This window comes from Puccinia triticina, chromosome 10A, assembly GCF_026914185.1.
Source record: "Puccinia triticina chromosome 10A, complete sequence".
NCBI classification, from domain to species: Eukaryota; Fungi; Basidiomycota; class Pucciniomycetes; order Pucciniales; family Pucciniaceae; genus Puccinia; species Puccinia triticina.
Window position 1 is genome coordinate 753,811 of NC_070567.1, and position 21,962 is coordinate 775,772.

General features: G+C 46.7%; 7 protein-coding genes across 7 annotated transcripts; 2 read left to right on the forward strand and 5 right to left on the reverse strand.

Moving 5' to 3' along the window:
• Positions 1 to 838: 838 nt before the first annotated feature.
• Positions 839 to 3,050, reverse strand: PtA15_10A83 (uncharacterized protein; the record flags this gene model as incomplete). Its single annotated transcript, XM_053160956.1, has 7 exons — positions 839 to 1,089; positions 1,265 to 1,517; positions 1,605 to 1,746; positions 1,859 to 1,931; positions 2,015 to 2,065; positions 2,144 to 2,239; positions 2,387 to 3,050. 7 exons carry the CDS (start codon positions 3,048 to 3,050, stop codon positions 839 to 841), a joined length of 1,530 nt encoding a protein of 509 aa, XP_053024219.1.
• A 762-nt stretch (positions 3,051 to 3,812) lies between these two features.
• On the reverse strand, positions 3,813 to 4,661 carry PtA15_10A84 (uncharacterized protein; the record flags this gene model as incomplete). Its single annotated transcript, XM_053160957.1, has 3 exons — positions 3,813 to 3,875; positions 3,941 to 4,469; positions 4,573 to 4,661. 3 exons carry the CDS (start codon positions 4,659 to 4,661, stop codon positions 3,813 to 3,815), a joined length of 681 nt encoding a protein of 226 aa, XP_053024220.1.
• Positions 4,662 to 5,632: 971 nt separating this feature from the next.
• On the reverse strand, positions 5,633 to 6,139 carry PtA15_10A85 (uncharacterized protein; the record flags this gene model as incomplete). The annotated part of the gene is made up of 1 exon (XM_053160958.1): positions 5,633 to 6,139. The coding sequence occupies one exon, from the start codon at positions 6,137 to 6,139 to the stop codon at positions 5,633 to 5,635; it is 507 nt and encodes a 168-aa protein (XP_053024221.1).
• A 615-nt stretch (positions 6,140 to 6,754) lies between these two features.
• Positions 6,755 to 8,637, reverse strand: PtA15_10A86 (uncharacterized protein; the record flags this gene model as incomplete). The annotated part of the gene is made up of 3 exons (XM_053160959.1): positions 6,755 to 7,414; positions 7,490 to 7,765; positions 7,885 to 8,637. 3 exons carry the CDS (start codon positions 8,635 to 8,637, stop codon positions 6,755 to 6,757), a joined length of 1,689 nt encoding a protein of 562 aa, XP_053024222.1.
• A 935-nt stretch (positions 8,638 to 9,572) lies between these two features.
• On the forward strand, positions 9,573 to 10,464 carry PtA15_10A87 (uncharacterized protein; the record flags this gene model as incomplete). The annotated part of the gene is made up of 6 exons (XM_053160960.1): positions 9,573 to 9,609; positions 9,706 to 9,736; positions 9,823 to 9,843; positions 9,904 to 10,042; positions 10,108 to 10,210; positions 10,283 to 10,464. The coding sequence occupies 6 exons, from the start codon at positions 9,573 to 9,575 to the stop codon at positions 10,462 to 10,464; spliced, it is 513 nt and encodes a 170-aa protein (XP_053024223.1).
• Positions 10,465 to 11,284: 820 nt separating this feature from the next.
• PtA15_10A88 (uncharacterized protein) lies at positions 11,285 to 11,689 on the forward strand (the record flags this gene model as incomplete). Its single annotated transcript, XM_053160961.1, has 1 exon — positions 11,285 to 11,689. One exon carries the CDS (start codon positions 11,285 to 11,287, stop codon positions 11,687 to 11,689), a length of 405 nt encoding a protein of 134 aa, XP_053024224.1.
• Positions 11,690 to 12,494: 805 nt separating this feature from the next.
• Positions 12,495 to 13,452, reverse strand: PtA15_10A89 (uncharacterized protein; the record flags this gene model as incomplete). Its single annotated transcript, XM_053160962.1, has 2 exons — positions 12,495 to 13,289; positions 13,354 to 13,452. 2 exons carry the CDS (start codon positions 13,450 to 13,452, stop codon positions 12,495 to 12,497), a joined length of 894 nt encoding a protein of 297 aa, XP_053024225.1.
• Between the last annotated feature and the right edge of the window lie 8,510 nt (positions 13,453 to 21,962).

Here is a 21,962-nt window from a genome sequence, read left to right on the forward strand (position 1 = left end):
ATAAATACGTATCCCGGGAGACTTCCCGAGATCCCTTTCTTCTCGTCCACAGGAATAAACTTTAAGGATAAGGATTGAATATGCGGCGAGGTGTGGGTCGGGCAGCTGGCCATCGGCGTTTATCCAGAAAGATCTATGCGTTGACACTACTGGCAAGCTCTCCTCGGGCAGATTAACCATCACCCGCACCACCTGGCACCCAGTCAAATTCCCACCAAATCCAACAGCTGTAATGCTTATCATTAATTGCGGCCCATTCGGAACAAACGAGCAGCGGCAACAGAAATGGCCGGTGATCATGTATGCGTGCTCGAAAAAAAAAGTGAGAGTTGTTCAAGCCAACATAAGTTGTGCTAAATCTAACGGGCTAACCGGAGCCGAAATCTGGCGCAGTCGTGAAAGATCACTGTTTACATATATGGGAAACATATTTAAGTACACATTGATTTTCATACAATTCGACAGGAGCAGGAATAAATTGAACTGGAATTTACACATCAAAGAAATATGAAAAGGGCTTAGCTAGTAGAGGCATTGTTGTTAGAAAAAAAGCGCCGGGTACATTTTTACGTTTCGTTTGGATAATTGTTGATAAGACAATTAAATGTAAGGGATTTGATGTAGTTCTTTAGCGAGTTGTAGATATGTTTTCGAGTGGGTAAATAAGCCTAAAATATAGCAGTGGTCGTAATGTTTGCTTTAGGTCTGTTGTAATAGTTTTTTTGTGTGCGGCGAAGCTCTTCAACATTTATATGTTTGGATGTGAGCATTGGGATGGATAATGAACCGGCCATTCGAGTGAGTACGTACATCAGGGAAAGAAGAGAAATAAACTAGGCTAAGTTGCGTAAGTCTTCTTGGCTTGATTCAAACGAGTATTGAAACGATGAAACAGGTTGTCCAAGTTTTGATGAGTTTGATCAGCCTGGATCGTTTGGAAGGCCTTCCGAATCTCTCGCTCTATCAATCCCAACTGGCCGTCGTTCGGTTCCGGATCAGAATGTTGATACTCTCTGCGTAATATGGCGTTCTTGTCTCGGTGTGGTTTGAGGATCGGCTTCAGGTCCTTGAGGAGATAGAACTTCCAATCTATGCCGATCCAGTCCATATCAAAAGTTTGCATATTTTCGGTTCAAGGTTAGGGAATGCATCAGTCAGGCGGTTTGGAAGGTTAAAAGGACGACTGTCAGCCTCCGAGAGCGAAGATGGAGCAAAAAGATAACAAAACAAGGACAAAAAAGATGATGAGGGTAAGCCAACAAACGTTTAAAGAAATGATATTCTTTAGACCGCTTCGCGCAATCTTCACCAGAAGCCAGCGTGGAACATTCCGGAGTGATTTGCATAAGATCTGGATTGAGTTTGAATTTATGTTGTTTGCCTTCATCTTCTCCATCTTCGATCTCCGAGCTCTCATCGGTACCTTCTTCCTCTTCACTCTCACCATCCGAGCTGGAATCACGTGAGATTTGTTTCGGCTTTAGAGGTTTCAAAGTGTCTGGAGAGTACGGCTTTCCCTGTGAGATTTTAGTTCGAGAATATAAATGTCGGTTGCTTCACCCAGAATATTACCATTTTGTAAATATCAAAGGGGAGAGGCCCACTTGTAATTGGATCACTTTCTTACTGTATTTAGTTCGGTTGCGACAAGCAGCACATCCAAGACGCGCTTGTCGCAAGGGTTGCTCAGTTATGAAAGGCCGGCTCATCAACTCATTCCTAAATACTTGAGTCCATCCTGCTGAGCTGTATGACAGAGCAGCACAGAAATAGGTCCAGATGGGTTCTCATTAGCGGTTGGGCGCGCAGAGATTGGTAAGAGAAGTGTGTCACTAGTTCGGTTGAGAGTGTTGCTTACTCTAGAGCTTGTACGCCGTGCGAGTTGAAATAATCGTCTAGATGTTTGCAACTGTTGTCAAAATCTTTCTTGACTATACAAAGCAAGTCAATATCACTGTATTTCTTTCGAAGCCGAAAGTCATGCACACCGATAATTTAAGAAGATCAAACTCACTTTTCCTCCACTCGATTTGAGGAAGGATGCTATGGTAAATGAGATATTCGCCTAAAAACCGAAAAGCCACATGACAGGTAAGCGTTGGATATGTAAACGGAGAGGTGGGAGGAAGTATATTGAACTGACAGACGACTCTGAAATGAGAGCGATTATCTAATTTGGTATTCTTAAAGATATCAGGCATGAAAGTTTCGATTTGTCTCTGGGCCCGTTTCTTTTGGGCTTTGGTTCGCAAGTCGTCGACAATGAACTCGGCCTCTTTTCGCTTGCGCTCTTCCTCATCGGTTTCGCTTGAGCTATCGCCACTGCCACTCCCGCTACTGTCATCCTCGCTATCCTCGTCATCTGAATCATCAACTTGCGCCGTACTTTTTCCTGGACCCGACTCGATTTCGATGTCCGAATCGGGCACAATCCTTTTCGAATTCACTTCTTTGCTGATCGATTTCTTCTTGATAAATTGGCTGCGTAACTTCCGCAACTTGGCAAACTTCTTTCTCCCCGGCGGTTCTTTCTGCCTCAGTCGGCTATCCACTTCTTCTTTTTCTGAGTAATCGAGGTCATCGCTATCTGGGTCTTCGGCTGGATTCGTAGATTTTTTCTTTACAGATCGAGCACGATGCTTTTTAACCGGCTTTGAGTTTTTCCCAGGTTTAGACGATTCCGGTAAACTTGCTCTGCGCTTTGGTTTGACGACGGCGATAGGCGATGATTGATTGGATTTGATTTTTTTTGAGGAGGAGGGTTTGGGAAAGTCTGGCTCGTTCTTCTTAGCCGTTTCCAGTATCTCGACGGGGGCATCAATTTCATCGGAGGGTCTGGAAGCGAAGGCTTTGGGGATGTCTGGCTCGTCCTTCTTGACCGTGTTCGATATCTCGATGGGGTCACCAAGGTCATCGGAGGCTCTGCAAACGTCATCGAAGATCTTTCCATCGGCGGGTTTGAATCGGTCTAGGTCTGGTCGGCAGGGGATGACGAGCTTGAACGCATGGCTAGCCGGGGGTTTCTTCCTTTTGGAAGTCGGTCGATTCATCCTCGGCAGTTTTTGTTGCTTCTTCGTCGTCGTTGGTAGCCCGGAACTGACTGGGGCGAGTGGGAAGACGCGGGTCTATTTATAGACACATCTTGCATAAATGAATTATGCATACAGCTACTCAACCTCAACGTGAGCAAGGCCTCGTGCCGCCGACCGAGGGCAGGAGCCAAGATGCCAACAAGGAAAGCTGGATCTGGGAATCCAACCAAGCAAGCCTGCTCTCTGGGTCACACCCAAGACTCTACCCGGCATTGGCTAAATTTCAACGCTTTGGATAGCTCTGGAGGCTAATCTGCTTGGAAAACTGGCTTGTTCAGGATGCCATCTGATGCCATCAATGTTGATGACGTCAGACTCTCCTCTGATTGACATATGCTTTTTTTAAATATGCGCTGCACATTAGTTTTGTTTAAAATACAAAAAAAGGCTGTTTCAGGCCCCTTTTTTCTCTACCTCATGCCTCCCTCTGCACACCCAGATATCCAACACCGACCCGGCGTTATATCTGATACTACCGGATCGGGCGGTTCCAGATCGCAAGCTTGGATGGGGTGTGCTCGCCTGTGTGGCTCTGATGCAGGACCCATAATAGAATGAAAATTGAAAGAAGCAATCAAATTTATCATGTATTTCAAGCAAGATAGTCAGTTTACATTAAGATTAAGGACATGAATTAATTGTGCTTTTTTCAGGATCTGCACCTGAGGTGGCCTCGGATCGCGAATCTAGCAGGGGGGCAGGCAAGTGTGCTGTGGGGAGCTAGATAAGGGCCCTGCAAATTGGACAAGCATTGGGCCCGGGAATGTGGGCTTGCAACCAGTCCTGTAGGAAGGGAAGGGTAGGTCAGCGCGGGTTGGAGAGAGAAAAGCGAAATCAGAGGGCCTTACGTCGATGCAGGCCCGATGGAAATGGTGCGATGGGTGGCAGGGTAGCACCAAAATATCATCGCCCTCGACGTATTGATCTAGGCACAGAGTGCAATGCTTAGGCGCAGGCAGGGCTTCAAGGTGGCGGAGCAAGTCGAAAGCTTCTTCAGCAAGTGCGGGATTTGCTTCAAGATCCTGGATTGTGGCGACTCCATCGTCCTCGAAGTCAAGTACCATCGGTCCGTCGCGGAGCAGGTCAAACAGGGCGGCGAAGTGATCACCGAATTCGGCAGGCAGTTCTGCCCATCCTGCTCCCTCCTGATGCTCAGCATGAGGGGGTGGAGCGTCCGCCGGGGTGGCGGCCTCTTCGGCCTGCTCAGCGCTGGCTTCGGGCGCCATTGGATGGGATGGAGGGGGCGCAACAGGTTCTTCAACCGGACGACTGCCGCCGGGGCTTTGTCCGGGTTGCTCTTCAGTAGGCTGTGAGTTGGTGGGGTTAGAGTTTGGGTCCATTTTTTTGAGGATCGTGACTAGGGCTTGTGCTGAAGGGCTGTTATGATATCAAGAGGTTGGTTTTAAGAGGTACGTTAGGTGGAGCTGTTGCCGGACGTGGAGGTGCAGATGAAGAGATAACCTGGGAGGGACAAACCAACCTCTTATATAGCCTCCAGGACACGCCGAAGCTGAGACCATGCTGCGCCGTCACAATGCACATGTGTGTCTGGTTTTGGAACGGGTGCATTTTCTAATTCACATTAAGGCGAGTGGAAAAAGCTCACTATAGGGCTTATCTTCCGCCCGAATGCATCCAAAAGCCACTTTCCAAAAAATACTTCTCGCAAAATATCGTTTCTGTTGCACGTTTTTCTTCTGATGCAATTGTCTCCAAGGCAAAATATTCGATTTCTCTTGAGCCTTTGTGCCTGCGCGGTTCGGTGGCCCATTCGAAAGATGAACAAAGTTTGTGAATCTTATTAAGGCATCATTGAAGTCGCGCATTCCTCTTTCGAAAACAGGTGGAAAAGTCGTCAAAAAGACGGCTTCTGCATTCACTTTTATCTGCAGATGTATTGACTCTCGGATTAATTGTGCAAGCGGAAAAATGGTAGACAGCGCGGTCAGGATCACGGATAGCTACGCTACAGTCAATGAATATGATGCTCTGGAAATGTTTCGAAGGGATGTAATATCACGCAGGCTGCCATGTTTGCGAAAGTACACCTGCTAGAGCTCTTGAGTTGAATGTGCTCTATAAACATTTATCCTATGCCGTGCCTGGAGGGCTTCAGCGACCAGGTAGTCAGAGCATTCGCATTCGTCGTGTTAAAATTGCCGATTTCTGGCAACTTAAGCCGACCGGCGATCGATCCAACCCACACCACCCAACAAAGGATGATCAATTGTCTTGCTTGACACCAGCCAAAAGTCAACTAGAGGGTCAAAAAACAAGAAACAGCAGGCTATGGTGGGTTGTCTCATCGTAATGTACATTACACTCAGTACTCAATAAGACACCATATAAAACAAGAGTTACAACATATTTTATGAAGAAGACTTATAATCATACACGACATATACGTAATGCAGAATGATTATGAAGTACAACAAGAATGATTGAAAGTGTCCGGGGTTGGAGGGTAAGATAGACTCCCCTAAATGGTAGAGAATCCCATGGAGATTCTGGGCCGGAGCGCCACAACATCGGCATCAGATTCATTCGGATTGCTCTTCCATGATTGTGTCCATTCCCCGGAGTGTCTTGACATCTGTAAGAGCAAGGGGGGCAGCAGGCCTGGCTTTGGATTTAGGGAGGAGGGGCATGGCAGGAGAGGATTTGACGGGCTTCTTAGCCGGTTTTTGGCGGGGCGCGGAGGCTCGGGGCAGGGAAGGTTTGAGCTTGCGGAGGATCTTGGGGGGAGGAGAGGAGGAGGGGTGGTGAGTTTTGAGTCTTTTGGAGGAGGAGGGCGTAGGCGAGCCTGGGTGGCGACTCTTGCTGGTGATCGTCCAGTCGAGCTCCTCGTCGGTTTCCGAGTCTTCAGTTGTAGGCGACGACGGGATGTCGAAGACGACCTTTGCGCGGCTCGGTTTGGGGCGGATCTCTCTCCGGGCTGGGGCGGCCATCGCCTTGGGCTTGGTGCGGTCTAGGTCGGGGCGGGCTGGGATGACCACCATGACATTCTGTTTGCTGGATCGTAGGCTGCTCTTTCTGTCTTCGGCCATCTTGATCACTGCTGGGGGTTTTCCTTCTGGGTGGGTTTTGTGTGGTTCAGGCTTCTTTCGGCCGGGCTGGTTGGCTGATTTAAGTACTCGAGGGACTAAGGGTGCAGCAGCTGAACCCCATCTTTAAATCATGCTCAGCTGTCCTCTCTGCTGCTTTGGTTCTCCAGCAGCTACAGCGGGGGAGTAGTTGCCATACCCGGTAATAGCGCGTCACGCGTCTGGATGATCCGGGGATTATTTCTGTACTCAGCATACCACTTCTACGCGTTGCGGTAAATCGTTGTGTTGATTCAGCAATATTGCCCGGGTGGGGACAAGCATCTCTTCATCTGGAATTTTGCCTATTGCCTTCCTTGCTTTTTTGTCTGGCTTGTCCAGGGCCCACGAGATCTAACCATCCTTTGTTTTTAGTGTGAAGTTGAGATTGACGAAAAAGGTAATCCACAAAGCGAACAAGTCTGATCCAGTCACGCTTATCAAATACTGGAACGTACACAATGCATACGAATAGAAAACTACAAGCTGGTTTACATCTTCCAGTTGAAAATGAACATGTATAAAAGACTCGAGCAGAAAAGAGGCTGAACAAGCAAGGGTGAAAACAGTGGAGAAGCTCTAAACGGGCTCTTCTCGCGCTTCCAGATCTTGCTCAATCGTGGTTTGTTTTCTATCGCCAAGACAAGGACCCCTTCGTTCATTTTGAAAGTTCAAGATCTGGAAGAAACTGCAGCCTTTGCCGGCGTTCTGTTGGCCGGCTTGACAGTGCCAAAAGAACTGGAACTCGGGCTGGGCGATCTGGCCCGACGAATCGGGGCGACGGGAGGAGCGGGACGCTGCGACTTTGCCCTTCTGGTCGGCACGAAGGATTGCGGGGATCCCGCAGCGGCAGCGAGGTGTCACACGGACTTCAGTGGACTCTTGTGGGATGACGCTTGGGTCTGATGACGATGGATTGGGAATCGGGATCGATCTGGAGGGTCGGAAGTCTGGTCGGTAGAACCTGAAGGTGATGTTGATCCGTTCGATGCGAGTATCCGTTGGTTGGTTGGGATTTTTAAAGACGTCTAGAGAAGGTTGAGGGGGGATGCAATGCTTGTACCGTTCCTGGCAGCCCCCATGCATCACTAAGAGCGAGTTGTGGGGCAAGCTGATCGAATACGTTCTCAGTGGCTCTGTCTCTGATTCAAGAATATTGGCCACCGGGCGAAGCCTGAATTGGCGAGTGGTGCCCAAGGAAAGAGAGGCTATCGTGGGATACGGTCCCAAATATGTGAGCTGTACAGAGAGGCGACCTTGATCAGACTTGATGCGTAACACTATTCATTCTGAAAAGAAGAATGTGCGCTTAACTTGGTCTGCGTGCCACCCAACGTTTTCCTTGCTACCTCGATAACAGTTTGAGGCAGCTACGTTGGCTCTCCAAGGACCATCCCACTCTTGAGCATGTCGGATGATAGGATTCGAAGTCGGGCTCCGTTGGGCTCGCCGGAGAGTCTCCGGGTCGTTGGTCAATAGTTGATTGACGGTTGATTCGATCGCGCTCCTTGCTTGGTCCATCTCCTCTAGGAAGTATCTCGGCTGAGCATCTGCCTCCAATGGTTTTCCGGCGTACCAATACTGAGCAGACTGCACACAATTGGGACATTAAAATGATCCTGATGAGCTTTGGATCTTTAGTGTGCCTGCATGGATGCTAAGAACAAAGGATGTGTTGCTCTCTCTCTCTATCTCTCTCTTTGGCGTACTTCGTTATAGTCATCAACGAGAGATTCCGAGGCGGTAGGCCTGGCGATAAAGAAGGCGGTTGAATGTGGGCTTTGGACTTCTCGATCAGCGAGCCACCAGCGATTGCGAATCCACGGCTTCTTGCTCGTGCCAGCCCCGCTGCAGTCTTCGATCATCCGCTCATAAAGATTCCAGGCTAGCCGCTTGGGAAGGATTCCATAGAGGAGGCTGCAGCAAGGCAGATGTTCAGAGACTTGCTGAGGGGTCGAAAGAAATAACGGCGGAAGAGTCGCCCGCTTTGCTGGTTTGGATGATGAAGGATGTTGAGCCAGTACTTCGTTGATCGGTCGCAAGGGTGCTGGTGCTTGTTTGAATTTCGCCAAGTTGGGTGTTGCAGAAGACCCGGGCCGGGGCGTCTGCGGTTGTTCGTTCGTTTGCGGTGTTTTTTGATCACCGGCACCGGACGTCAGGTTACAAGCTGTGTGGTTGGGAGTGGGTCGAGCTGGAGACAGCCAAGACTGGATGGAGCTCGGTCTGCCCTTCTTGCGAGTAGGCCAGTCGTCTGCAGGGGATCTCTGGCGCGTTCTGGGGATTATTGGACTTGGATCGGTGGTGTGAATAAGGTAATCGATTGTTGGCTCCAGCTGTGAGCCGTGCTTCCGTAGGGCGGCCTCGAGTTCTCGGCAGTCGCGGTCCTCGAAGATGGAGGCCAGGGTGGCAATCAAGCCGTCGAGCGAGGGACCGGCTGATGTTCCGCTGCTTGAAGGATCCATGACCGCCAGAAACAGCCGAAGCGGTGCTGTGGTCTAGATATCGCCCCCGGATTGCCACCCGGTCGGGGGTTTGGCACTTCCCCGCGGCTAAACACGAGCACGACCACCTTGACCGTCTTGTTACGGATCTTTTTCAATCATGATTTTTCTTGAACAACTCTCCGAGGAAGATTCCTCTCGACGAACTGTTCATGGACCTGCTCGGCCCGGGCATCTTCTCCTCGACCTCATCGAAATGGCTCGGTCTTAATGAGCAGCTTAACAACCTTCTGGGGCAAGAGAATGCCATCTCGGCGGGCGGGTCCACAGCCTACTCAAAGGAGATGCTCCTTGCGGGGGATAGGTCAGGCATGCATTTTTCTTAGACTTTTTGTTGCCGCATTCAGTCCCGCCTCGGAGAGCTGGTCAATTTGAAGTGCTCACCGGGCGCTTTATATTAGATCTGACGCAGACGGCGAGGCAGACTTTCGGCTTTTCAACACTTGGGCAACTCCGTCAACATTCGGAGGAGGCTGATAGTAGCAACCGCTTAAGAGTAAACGGCAAGTAGCCGATTACGCTGTTGAATTTCTATTGTTACCGTTCATGATTGTAAGATTGGCCGTGAACAGCGGGATCGTGTTTTTGTTGCTAATGACAGTGATCAGGTCAATCTATACATACCCGGCCGTGGACACATCGCCGTTAGTGATGGATGCTAAGATGGCTCAAGATCCACGCATGTCCCGGTAAGATGGAGATTCCTCCAGTAGTACTATGTAGTCCCCTTCAGCTATAAACGGAGCTGCTGTCCGCATCAGAATCATCCTCATTCCCTTCAATCCCATCCTTCAGCCTTCGAATCACCCCAGTCCACATCCATTTCCCATCCAACAATCATTTCCAGCGTATCAGCCCAGTAGCCACCCTTCGTTCACCTGTACATCTCAGTCAAAATGGTTGCCTTCAATGCTATTGCCACCTTGTCCATTGGTGAGTCACACTGCATTCCTTCAACAACTTGCTGTAGTTCCAAAAGCCTCCCAATTGTGTGTCGGTGACACTAACCCACGTGACCTTCTTTCGCAGTTATCGCATCTGCTATGGCCCACCCGGTCAGGTGTGTACGAGGTGTTCGAATGCCAAAGTTCCTAATCAGAAGCTGACTATAGTGTTAATTTTTTGTCAACAAATTTGATTGCGCAGGGAACAATTGGTTGCTCGTCAGTATGTCGATTCCGTCCAGACCGCCAGTCGCTCTTACCAACAAATGAGCAGCGAGTTCAGCAGCCTTCGCCAAAGCATCGCGGGTGGACAAGTCAGCTTTCAGAGTGCCCAGCAACAATTCCAATCGCTCTCCAGCCAGACAAGCTCGACTGTTTTGGCTCTTAACAACTGCCAGCGCTGTTTTGACAATGGATCAGCGGTTAGTGCCGCTCCCTCTGCTTGCTAATTTTGTGTTTTCCTGACACACAACCTTCGCTGTTTCAGGCCACTTTGACCACTTCTGCCAGCCAAGCATACTCCGAGATGAATTCGCTCGTACAGACTGCCAATGAAGTCTATGGCCCACAAGCCCAGCAGCTTGTTTCACGTGAGCAAAATGTCTTGTAAATCTTTCTCTCAACGGTCGTTGACCCTTTATATCTCTATTTCCTCGCACCAGCCATCTCCCAGTTGGATGGGCCATTGCAAACAAACCTCGATCGGTTCTCTGGTGCTGGCGTGGGTGCTCAATCCCTCTTGCCCCCCAATTTTGCTCAAACCATGGGACAATCTGGATTCCCTCGCCTCTCCGACTTCGCCAGTCAGTACCAGAACGGCCCCGGCGGAGGCTCTGGATTTTAATCGGGCCGTTACTTTCTCGAAGGATCAATCTTCGTAGGGAAATCTCAATCTCGTTGACATTTCTCACTATCTGTCCCTCTCTTCATCTTCCGCCACCTTGTTGTTGTCTTTCCGACAACCTGGTCAACTCTAAAATCAAAAACGGCGCCACTCTGCCTCTTATGGATGTCATGTATATAGAAACCCATCATCTAGAAATACATCAGCACGTTGAAAATATCATTGTTTCATGACATGGTGCATTTGAGTCGATTCTGCAAAGTTGATGGCTCCATCAACTGGTAAATCTAATATTTTTACTTTTACTGCTTTGATTGCAGGCAAGCTCATCTTCTAGACCAGCAATATACAACTTGGATAAGTTTGGTCGCAGCGCCCCAGCGGCAACGGCATCTGGGACACGCCACCCTTTAGAGTCGAGCTCGGTCTCAAAGTCACATCACAATCCCAACGTTTGATTGGCACGACGACGAGACCGGCTTTCTCAATTGGGAACGTGAGTTTGACGTTGGCTCCATTCCGGTACCGGATCGTATGGAGGATCGGTGTTGCTCATCCCTCCATGAGTCATGGGTTTTCTTTTTCCATTGCTTTTGGCAAGTAAGGTTGCCCGCTTGGACTCCTTTGGTCTGATGATGGATTTATTCGGAGGGCGAAAGCCACTCCTTGTCTTGTCTCTGTCAAGACTCATTCAGTCGTCTCGACAGGGAGACGTGATCTCAAATGAGCAACATGCATTGCCACCGCCCAGTAGAGTGAGTGTAAGATTTGGCGGAGCCTCAAGTGGTCGGATATAAATGGCCACCTCTGGACCACTTGCATGTACCTCTTCACCACCACATCCAGGAAAGTCCCAGCCTCACCACCTCCAAACTCAACTAACGCCAACAAAACGCTTCAACACTCTAGTCAAGCTTTCAAAATGCGTTCCGCCATCGCCGCAGCCTTCTCTCTGGCTCTTCTGAACTCGGCCTCTGCTCAGCTCTTCGGTGGCCCGCTTTCCGTCCTACCAACAACGTCGTTCTTCAGCCCAGCTGACACCGGAATCAGCTGCGCCAGCCAGGGCAACGCGCTTCTCAACGCGAATGCTCTGACCAGCGTTCGGTGTGGCGGCAGCGGCGGCTATGCTCCCTCCCAAATGAGCTGTGGCAACCAAGGCGACAGTCTTGGCTTCTCCCTCGCCAACATCAATGCCCTCACCTCCATTGACTGCGTCAGCTACTAAGACATCTCCTTCGAAATCTTCGCGAAGCCCTGATTCGAGGTTTGTTGACTTTCTTCGATGTCCAAGAGCTTCCAAATGCCCACTGACTTTTCTCTCGTCTTTGTCGCTCTAGTGCAACTTGTCAGACTTCACTCACCCGTGGACGACGCTTTTTTTCTCTGGTTTTCCTATTTAAATCCCACACACTCGTTCTCCACATTCTTTTTGAACAGTCGTTGTACACATCTTTTTCCCCATCAATTTGTTCATGGGCAATCGTCCTTCGCCTTATCAGATTTCACCAATGTTTAATTTTCAATTTCAATTGCTTCGTTCCGCTGTGACACCTGAAACCTGCCAACTTCTATTTGGCTTTCTGCGAGAAGAGAAGTCGAGCCTACCAGTTCACTTGAGTGCCAAACCATCACTGAGTTATCACCAAAGAACTAATCCACTAAGCATCAAAAAGCAGATTGCAAGCGTGTTGCTTGACCCTTAAGCACTCGCCTCACATTACTTTTACCAACACAACTCTTTGATCCGCGTCGTGTTTTTATGTTGATATGATATTCCAAGAGAATTACAATTTTGAAAGTAAGAGGCATAGTATATCCAAACCCGAAAGCCACACAGTTTATCCAGACAGAAATCCAAGAAATAAATACAACCTAAGCAATGAGAGTCAATACCCCGGCTAAAAATCCGACTAATCCCGGTGTTAATACTGAGCCTGAGAGCTCAGAAGCCGAAGACTGCAGACGCAAATTTCGGGTACAAAAATTAAGCCAATCAGCACGAGAGCGGTGAAAGGAGGAGGAAGACAAGTCTAACGAACCCTATCACCAGGTCCCTTGTCGTCTCCTTTCTTTCCATCAGGAGGAGGTCGAGGACCGTCGGGCTTCTTAGGATCTGGGTTTTTGTGCGCTGGGTCATCCTTTGTCGGAGGTGGTGGGATGGCTCCATTCGGTGGAGGTGGACCAACCGGGCCAGCGCCCTTGCCGGGACCAGCGTCTTTTCCGGGTGGACCAGCGTTCTTCCCGGGGGGGCCAGCGTCCTTTCCAGGTGGACCAGCTTCCTTTCCAGGTGGACCAGCGTCTTTTCCAGGTGGACCAGCGTTCTTCCCAGGCGGACCGGCATCCTTCCCAGGCGGGCCAGCGTGCTTCCCGGGTGGACCGGCGTCCTTTCCGGGAGTCGTTGGTCCTGGAGGCGGAGGAACTCCGGGGGCTGGTGGAGGGGGAGCACCGGGGGCTGCCACCGGTGCTGGTGGAGGTGCTCCGGGGGCTGCTGCCGGCGGTGGTGGAGGTGCTCCGGGGGCTGCTGCCGGTGGTGGTGGAGGGGGGGCTTCGGGGCCTCCTACCGATCCTGGTGCCGGAGGATCAACAGGCGATGGCCCGGCATCATCTCCTGGACCGTCAGGCTTGGGCCCTGGGGGACCCGGCGGACCCACATTCTTAGCATCTTTCCCCGGAGGACCGGCCTTCTTTCCTCCACCTGGACGTTTAGATTTGGTAGGGGGAGTCGGAGGCTTTTCTCCTTCGGCTCCAGGTGGGGTCGTTCCATCTTCGCCTGGTGTGGTGTTAGGAGCAGGTGTCGGCGCGGTGGCAGCCAAAGAGAGGGAACTCTGTAACCACATTTGCAGTCAGTCATTTGCATAATTAACAAGTCCGGGTGAGTGAATTCTTTACCTCTTCCGAGGCCGCTTCGGGTGCACCTTGGGGCCGAGAAATTGAGCCTCCAATAACAGAAAGAAGGCATGCAAGCTTGAGGAAGTTAGATGAACGCATGATGTTGATTTGATCCCAACAACTTCAAAAAAATAATATCCGGAGTAACTAAAAAGAGGCTTCGATGATTACCCAAACTGCTGCTGGAGGATTGCTCTGATGGATGGGATTTTGGCTCCAAAGACCTAGTCTATTTATAGCCCAAATCGGAGCTGGCCTTGCAAGGTGGAAAACCAACTTTCCGGTTGGTGTACAGAAGAACAAAGCACTCAGATGATGCCCAGTACAACAATTTTGACTGACGATAGTGTTGCTGTTGGCAACGCTAACGCAATAGCTCAGATTCTCGCCGTGTCTCAGCTGATCTCCTCCAACTTTGGGACCCAAAGAAGGCTTTATTTCTTCGGTCGTGTCGATTGAAGCTGTCAATTACCGAATCAACTGTCCATGGGATGAATTTTTCCAGCGAAGAGATAGGCAACCATTTTTCTATAAACTCATCCCACGATTTGGCCTGTTGTAAGTCCAATGTCCTCTGGAGCAACGATGTGCTTGTTTTGTGTCGTGCTATAGCGTACTATAGTACTGGCTTGGATGGTTCTCGCGCTTCTCTGCTGAGCTCCTCGGTGGTTCGCTTTCGGTTTTATGTATCCGCAAGGCTTTCCAGTCCACCAAACGGCGGAGTGGCGTCGATCTGGGCTCCGCGCTTCTTAGCCAAAAACACAAGTCCCTCCCTGTGCTCGCGGAGCGCGAGCAATTGCCGGAGGGACTTGTGCCTGTCCAACATTTGGCTTGAGGCTGCCCAGCCAAATGTTGAAAAAATCCTTCTAACCCCCATATCACCGCATACCCCTCTTGAGAGGATTAGTTAGGCTAGATGCTACAGGACCCTGTAGTGATAGTGTTGCAACCCTCACCGCAGCCCTGTGAACCTGTAGCATGAGCACACTTTTAGCACTGCTGTCCTACATCATTCCACACCAGTAAAAAACCACTACAAACCTCTCTATCCCAGTGTAGCAGGCTCTATCTTGCGGCATGTGCGTGTTGTAGCAATACTCTAAGGGAATAAAGCTGTGAGAGGGATGGATTCTTGAAGGGCTGAATATCTGGAAGTGAGGGTAATATGGGACAAGAATAAGAGTATGGACTCTTAAAGAAAAGTGGGGATGATTAATTAATGGGAAAAGTGCTTTCTAGTCAAATTGATGGGTTAAGGCCCCGTTTGGCACCGATATAATTATAGGTGATATAATCGCTGATTAATTCAATAAAAAATAGAAAATTCAACATAAAGCCTCCAAATTTTTTTTGTAGGCAACCTACAGTGCTGGTCTCTTCAACTTTGAAATCAGATTCAACTGATTCAGCCATCTTCAGCACCATAATACCATTATATCACTTTTGACCAATATGAAGTGATATAATGGTATTATGGTGCTGAAGATGGCTGGATAAGTTGATTCTGGGTTCACAGTTGAAGAGACCAGCACTGTAGGTTGCCTACAAAAAAAAATTGGAGGCTTTATGTTGAATTTTGTATTTTTTATTGAATTAATCAGCGATTATATCACCTATAATTATGTCGGTGCCAAACGGGGCCTAAAATATAGGGGGTTGAGAAATTGACTCCCATAAATTACAAAATCAACTCCCAAACGGAGTTTACGTTGCACGGACCGCTTTGAGACATCTCCCCCGGTTCCTCATGACCGAATTTTGACCCGGGGGCGTTTTGGGAGTCGGAATTGTAATTCTACAATCCCAAAAGGGAGTCGGGATTTTAATTGTACGAAAAATCCCACAAAATAAATAAAAAATCATATCTCCTCACTGAAGCACCCAAATGCTCCCAAATATTTACAGCCATCTAGATACACTGTCTAGACAATATGTTGAGATTTACAGCATTAGAAACCATCAGAAAGGGGTTAATTTGGCAGATTTCCTACTAAGGCAAACCCCAAAACCTCATCTATGGTGCTCCAAATGGCGCCAATTTTTCTCTGCCATAAAAATAAACTCTTTGAAACATATGTTGAGCTTCATGGAATTAGCACACCTCAGGGACACCTTATGTAGCCAGGGGTTGATTTGGCGGATTTCTTACAAAGGCAATCTGCCAAATCCTTAGCTACGGTGCTCCAAACACCCCCAGATTGTTTCTGCCATAAGAATCAATCATGAGAAAAGTGGGGTTCCAGCGGGTCGGAAAATCCACAGATGGAAGGTCTTGCTGGTCCATTCCAATGATATCAATTGCCTCCTTGAAGGACTGCTTACGCAAAGGGGTGCTCTTGGTGTAACAAACACTGTCCCAAATCTTATTGATAGCTTTGGAGAAGATCTTCAGGCTGCCCTTCACGACCAAATTGATAACGTGTGCAAGGCACCAAACATGTAAATAATTTCCATTCATATCAAGGGGAACAGTGCTCTGAGCTGAAATGACAGATACACTCGAGTGATCACAAGTTGTTGCTTCCGGTGTCAACGGTGATTGATGCCACCTTTTCCAAAATTTTCCATTCAACCATGGTGCTTACAAGTTGATCAGCAATAGTGACACGGTGTGGGGAGTCAGAAGCTCTTTGAACGAGATGATGTGATTCTTCAGATGCCAGTTGGATGTAATAAAATGAGCCAAAACAACCATATACGGTGTTTGGTTAGACAAAGTCCAGAGATCAGTAGTTAAGGTGATTTGATCAACCCCAGAAATCTTGACCGCTAGAAATTCTTTCATTGTATTGTACATTGTCATGATATTGGTCTTGAGGGTTGTATGAGTAAAAAACTTCAACGTGGGTTGTAATGAGGCAACAAAGGCGCAGAATAAAGGTTTTTCAACAAAGACAAAGGGCAGTTTGTGTGTGATAATCATTTTGGTTAGAAGCTTGCGTGAGGCGGTCTGAGAGAATATCCAATTGGATGTGTTTGATCCTTCCGTGCTGGCTGACAGTTTCAACATTGTTTGCTTGCTGGAGGTGAGGAAGGAGCTGCAACGTTTGAGGTGATGCCATAAATGCTTGGTCCCATTGCTGCTCTTACCTTTGAGTTGTACTCAACATTAATGACAATAAGCCTTTGGGCCTTGACCTAAAAAATTAAAACAAAGAAAGGTTATGATTGGCATTTAACAGAATGACGTTATGAACACATGACTTCAAAGAAAAAAAAAGAAATTAGTAGACTTGCCGGTTACTTTCTTGGTGAATTGCTCCCAGATGTTGCTGGTTGTCTTTTGTTTTTTCAAAGCTTGATTGGTTGATTGAGTCTAGATTCTTGCACGCTGGATGCTTCATGGTCCGGTTTTGTTTTTGCATTGGGCTGAGATGTCTGACCAGGACCCTGGGTGGTATTTGCTGTACTGGTGACTTGAGAAACCACGATGGAGGCCAAGGAATCTTTTGCTTTGTCAGACAAACTGGGAATCATGGCGGCGGGTTGTTTTCTCTTGGACCGTTGCATTGTTGGGGTAGGAATCGGACCATAGGATGGGGCTGGGCTAGTGGATGCCAATGTTGGATGGGTGGGGGGATATCTGATATCCTGATTACATTGGACTTGATTGGGTCAGGGTTGGGTCATCAGGCCCACCCAAAAAGGAATTTTCCCGCCCAAACCCAAACCCAATTAACAATTGGGTCTTGCCGGGTCAAGTAGGAAATTGGGTTTATGACTATTAGGCTACTCAAACCCAACCCAAGAGTCGGAAAGACCCGTTGGGTCTTGGGTCTCTGTTGGGTTGACCCAACCCACTTGCATCCTGAATTGCGACTGATGGATTGAAGTGTTATTGCTTGGCTGGTGCTGATTCCTCTATGTGCACACAACAAAGTTTTTATTAGGCTTACCACAATGTAGCATTAGTACATACTACAGAGTAGGTGGAAATGTGCTAGAATATTTTTGAAACATTTTAACACACCAGTGCTACTTTTAGGGGAGCTGGCCCAGTGTCGAGGGGGTGAAACCTCAGTATTATATCAAAATAACCAAGACACAGGGATGTCTGCTCAAAATAATCTTGGTGTTTTTGTTATATGTATGGACATAGTTTTCACATCAAAATTGGATCACTGAAGATGAAAAATTCTCATGCCAGATACAGGCAATTCTATCTGGATGAGCTATCAGAGTGTTTCCTTGAGGGACTAATTGTTTCAAGTTAGCTGCCAAACCAACACAGAAATGTGGGTATCACCCTCTCCCAAATAAATGTCCTCAGCACTATCAACTATTCCAAGAAATTATTTCTGGGAGCCTACTTAAATATGGATGTGTATCCAAACACACCTTTCTGTTGTATTTGTTGATCTGCAAAAGGGTGTGCATGGTTTCTTCCTCCAAAATCAGGTGTGCATTTATAAATTCCCAATATTATTTTGCAAGTGCTGGGAATGGATGAGTGCTGCTCATGCACAATTCCAAGATCAGGCTCACTTAGCTGGCAAATGAATCCTTTTGTTTCTTCTATTCCACTCATTTGATGACAGAAGTCCACAATAAAAATTGACAAGATTTTGAAGCCAGCTCAAAAGCTGTTCAATTTTGCATAATTGTTCAGATAAAATGGTAGTGGTACAATCAAAAGTTCCCATATTGACTAAAATATCAGTTGAATTCCTTCATAATCAGTCCATTTTTTTGCCTTGGAGGTCTTCTGTTATCATTTTGGCTTTTAAGGATCCTGACTACATTTGTTTGTAATATTGAAAGAAATGAGGAGGGGGGGGGGGGAGCTGGTGGGGTTGATAAATCTAATCAATTAATCCGGAATTGAATAAGTGCAGTAAATTAATAGTGAGTCCAAATTAGCACAAAATTTCACCACAAAAAAAAAACCGAAATGGGTGGAGCCCACCAAGAGTAACTCTGATTAGACCACTGATTTTTCTTAGAAGTTACTAGAAGTTATTCCAGCCTAGCTTCAATCAGAATTTTTCAAGATGAAATGCAATTGTTACAAACAGAGCTATTGGTCACATTATTGGCTTGAAGATTTTTATTTTGCCTGGTGTGGTGATTGAGATCTGTTTTGTGCAACAAAAATTCCAAAACCTCAGCTTAAAACTTAAAAAAATGCATGCATGAGAATATTATTACATAAATAGACTCTACATACCAGCTTAACCCTATTCAATTACTTCAACTAACCAGCTAGCTCTGTTAGTTTAGAAGATTGTCACGCTAGCAGTTGTACCTAGTTATAATAATATTCCTCACTTATCTCCACCTTTTAAAGTTTTGTTATAATTAATTCTGCTCTTATGCAGCCTGTCACCCAAAGGCAACTGAGCTTGACCCTGGTAACATGACAAGCAATGTAAACACATGTAAGACTTGATCCCAGGATATATGTCAAATGCACAAACTTTGGTAACTGTAAAGTGAATTGAGCACCAGATGCAACAGCACACTTAGCTTACACAGTGGGAAATTGGATGTTGCACGCAGCCCGCAGCGACACCCAAGCCAAGGGGACCTCCTTTACTCGGGTGTTGCTGCGGGCTGCGTGCGAAATCCAATTGCCTGTTGTGTTAGTTGGTAAAAAGCATCACTCATGAAGTTTGAAGACATGGGTTTGAATCCCATAGTGCACAACTTACATTTTGGTTTCTGACAAGTTTGGATAACCATCTGGCACTTTGATAAAGATTGATCTAGGTTTGGTACAGAATATATACTACAAATTTTTCTCTTTCATCCACCACAACAATGAAAAAAATTGTTGCCAGGATTCATACAGTATAATATTCACCAGGGGAGACTTTGACGCACTCTCCAGGGAGTGCCAGAGTCTAATTTTATGTTGTTCTGGGTCTGATGTGAGTCTGATGTGGATTAGGAAATGATTGATAAATTCTTCAGAAGTCAATGGGAAGTGTGTCAGAAGTGATGCGGAATTATCACAGGACCTTGTGCAATGTTTTATAGAACCACTTAATTTTCTAAGTATAATTTAATTACAATATTTCATGAAATCATAGTTAATCAATGCCCAACTATTACTCATTTATGGTGAATTTCTGTTGATCAATTTCTCTATGTCAAAGGGGTTCCAAACAACGTAAAGGTGACCTGCGGGGGCTTTCATGGCTTTCTGACCAGTTTTTACTTGTAATGGAGCTGTGAAAGGCGCCTCCAGTGATCTGTCACCCTAATGTACGCGCGTACACGAAGGTGACATTGGCAAAGTGGGAAAAAACTCACATGCATGTGCATGGAGACATTGGAAAACAAACAAACACAAAAACAACTCACAACCTTATGTATGTTAAGAAGCCAGGATGTCTATCTGAAATCTGGGACCACACACCTCCAAGCTTGACTTGACTCATATTTTCACCCTACTTTCATCCTTTTTTGGCTCAATTCTAGATCATACTGGCCTTATTTAGGGAAATATGCAAATTCAGATGGGCCTTTCACATCATTCTAACAGGGATGTACATGTTGTTGAACCGCAGGAGGCCCAACCTGTAATTTCTAACAAACTTACACACGCGCACATGACAGTTACATTAGAAAAGTGAAAACAATTACCACCTTCATGCGCATATAAATAATATGAATTGAAACCCAATCATTCATCTTAATTACCAAACACTTCAAATGGAATTATGCTTTGATTGTGGCCATTGTGTCTTAGTGGTTTCAACCGCATTCCAGTTGTTTTCCAGTTGACTTCTGCATGACTTCTGGATGGTATATGCCTGAATCCAGGATCAGTTTCAAATCATTTGTGGATTAGTTCCAGAATTTTTCATTAATTCTTGCACTACTTTCATCAAAGGCATCCAGCACAGTTGCGGAAAAAGGGTACAGTATGGCACTCTCTGGAGAGTGCGTCAAAATCTCCCCTGGTGATTATAGAGGGGCAGGTCTTTCAAACCACCTGTAACACAAGCTTAATCAAGCCTCTCTGGAGGAGAGCCCCACAGGGTCTCTGTCTCACAGAGAGGCTTGCCCCCAAGCGGCAAATTCTGGCGCAAGAGCTGACAGACCGTAGTCCTGGCCAGCACCCAAATTCCACTAAATCAATACCTACACATTTTTCACGCAACATAAAAGGTCATGAGTAGCATGGCCTTGTAGCCTGGCTTCTTATGTAGCCATCCATCCATCCATCATCTATTGCCCCAGAGCAGTGCTAGACATCCTTTCAAAAAACACAATGAACTGTTTTCCAAAAGTCAAACTCTTGTTTTTTTTCACCCTGTACAATCCAATATTCAATAAACTTGCTGTATCCTACCTGTACTGTAACAAAAACATATTACAGAAGCCACCATAGCTGTACACTTTGGCATGTGTATTTAGCTCTTATCAACACCCCAAAAAGTATGGCAATGTGCACACATTGCCATGATCAATACATTGCTATTACATAGGTCTTACCCGGTCTTACCACCTATAAACTTGTGATACAATCATGTAACTGAGATTTAAACTTGTTTTCACTTGGTTAACTCCTCCCTACTCATATTGCACATACATCCTGGAAGTGATTTTGGATGATCATCTAAAATCACTACTGAGCAACCTGGCTCTACACTGGAATTATCAAAGTAAGAGAAGCTTTAGAGCATGACCATAAGCACACATTGCCTTTCTTTTTGGGGTGGTGCCGGGTGTTTGAGGAAAGTAAGAGGGTTGTTTCAGGAAAGTTAGAGGTGTTTTTGAGGGAAGTAAGATACATATAAGAGTTGTGTTAGAGCAATGTTAGAGCATGGCAATGTACACTCATTGCCATCCCTTTTGGGGTGGTGTATGTACTTGCATCACATGTAAAAATGTACCAACAATCCAAGAATCTTGGTAAGATGATGTTACAAGCTTTGTAACTTCAAGACCGTTCAGGTTAATGACATGTGATCTATTTAGGATTGAAGGCGAGATGCAGGCTTTCAATCTGGTACCAGGGCGGCCTGATTGGCCCGCAGGAGGCAATTTTAGCGTGGTGTCAAAGTTTGACACCAGCCAAATGGTTGGAGGAGGTCCTCAGCGCTCACGCCAAATTTCCCCGCTTACTCCCAAGTCCTTGCACTTTGTGAAAGGGGCGCCAGCCTGCCAACTCAGAAGGGAGGACTGACTAAGTTTGCCTGTAACAGTAGTATTACTTAGCTGGAATATCATATTGTTATTTCACCTTAAAGGACTGCCAATACATCCCCAAGGAGTTCTCACCCCAGTCAAGCAATTTTTCTTTATACTACCTGATATTTCATTCAGAGGAATGGTTAGATTGTTGTGCTCAAAAAGTGCCTTGTTGCATTATGCTGTAAACCCACAAGAAATGGATTTGGGTGATGTTTGAAAATTTACACTAACACCTGATTTCAAATTCTGAATTTATTTTTTCAACCTGATCCTGGATTTAGATCCTTCTCATTTGGCAAGATTGCTCTTAGAGTGGAGACTAATCATCTCTGACACATGATGTACGGCAGAATACTGTATACACATGCGTACTTTTGGTCCTTGCAACATTTCATGTTGATAAATGCTGTTACACATCAACCACACATAAACCCTTTTTTTTGAGGTGTTTTTTTTTTTTTTTT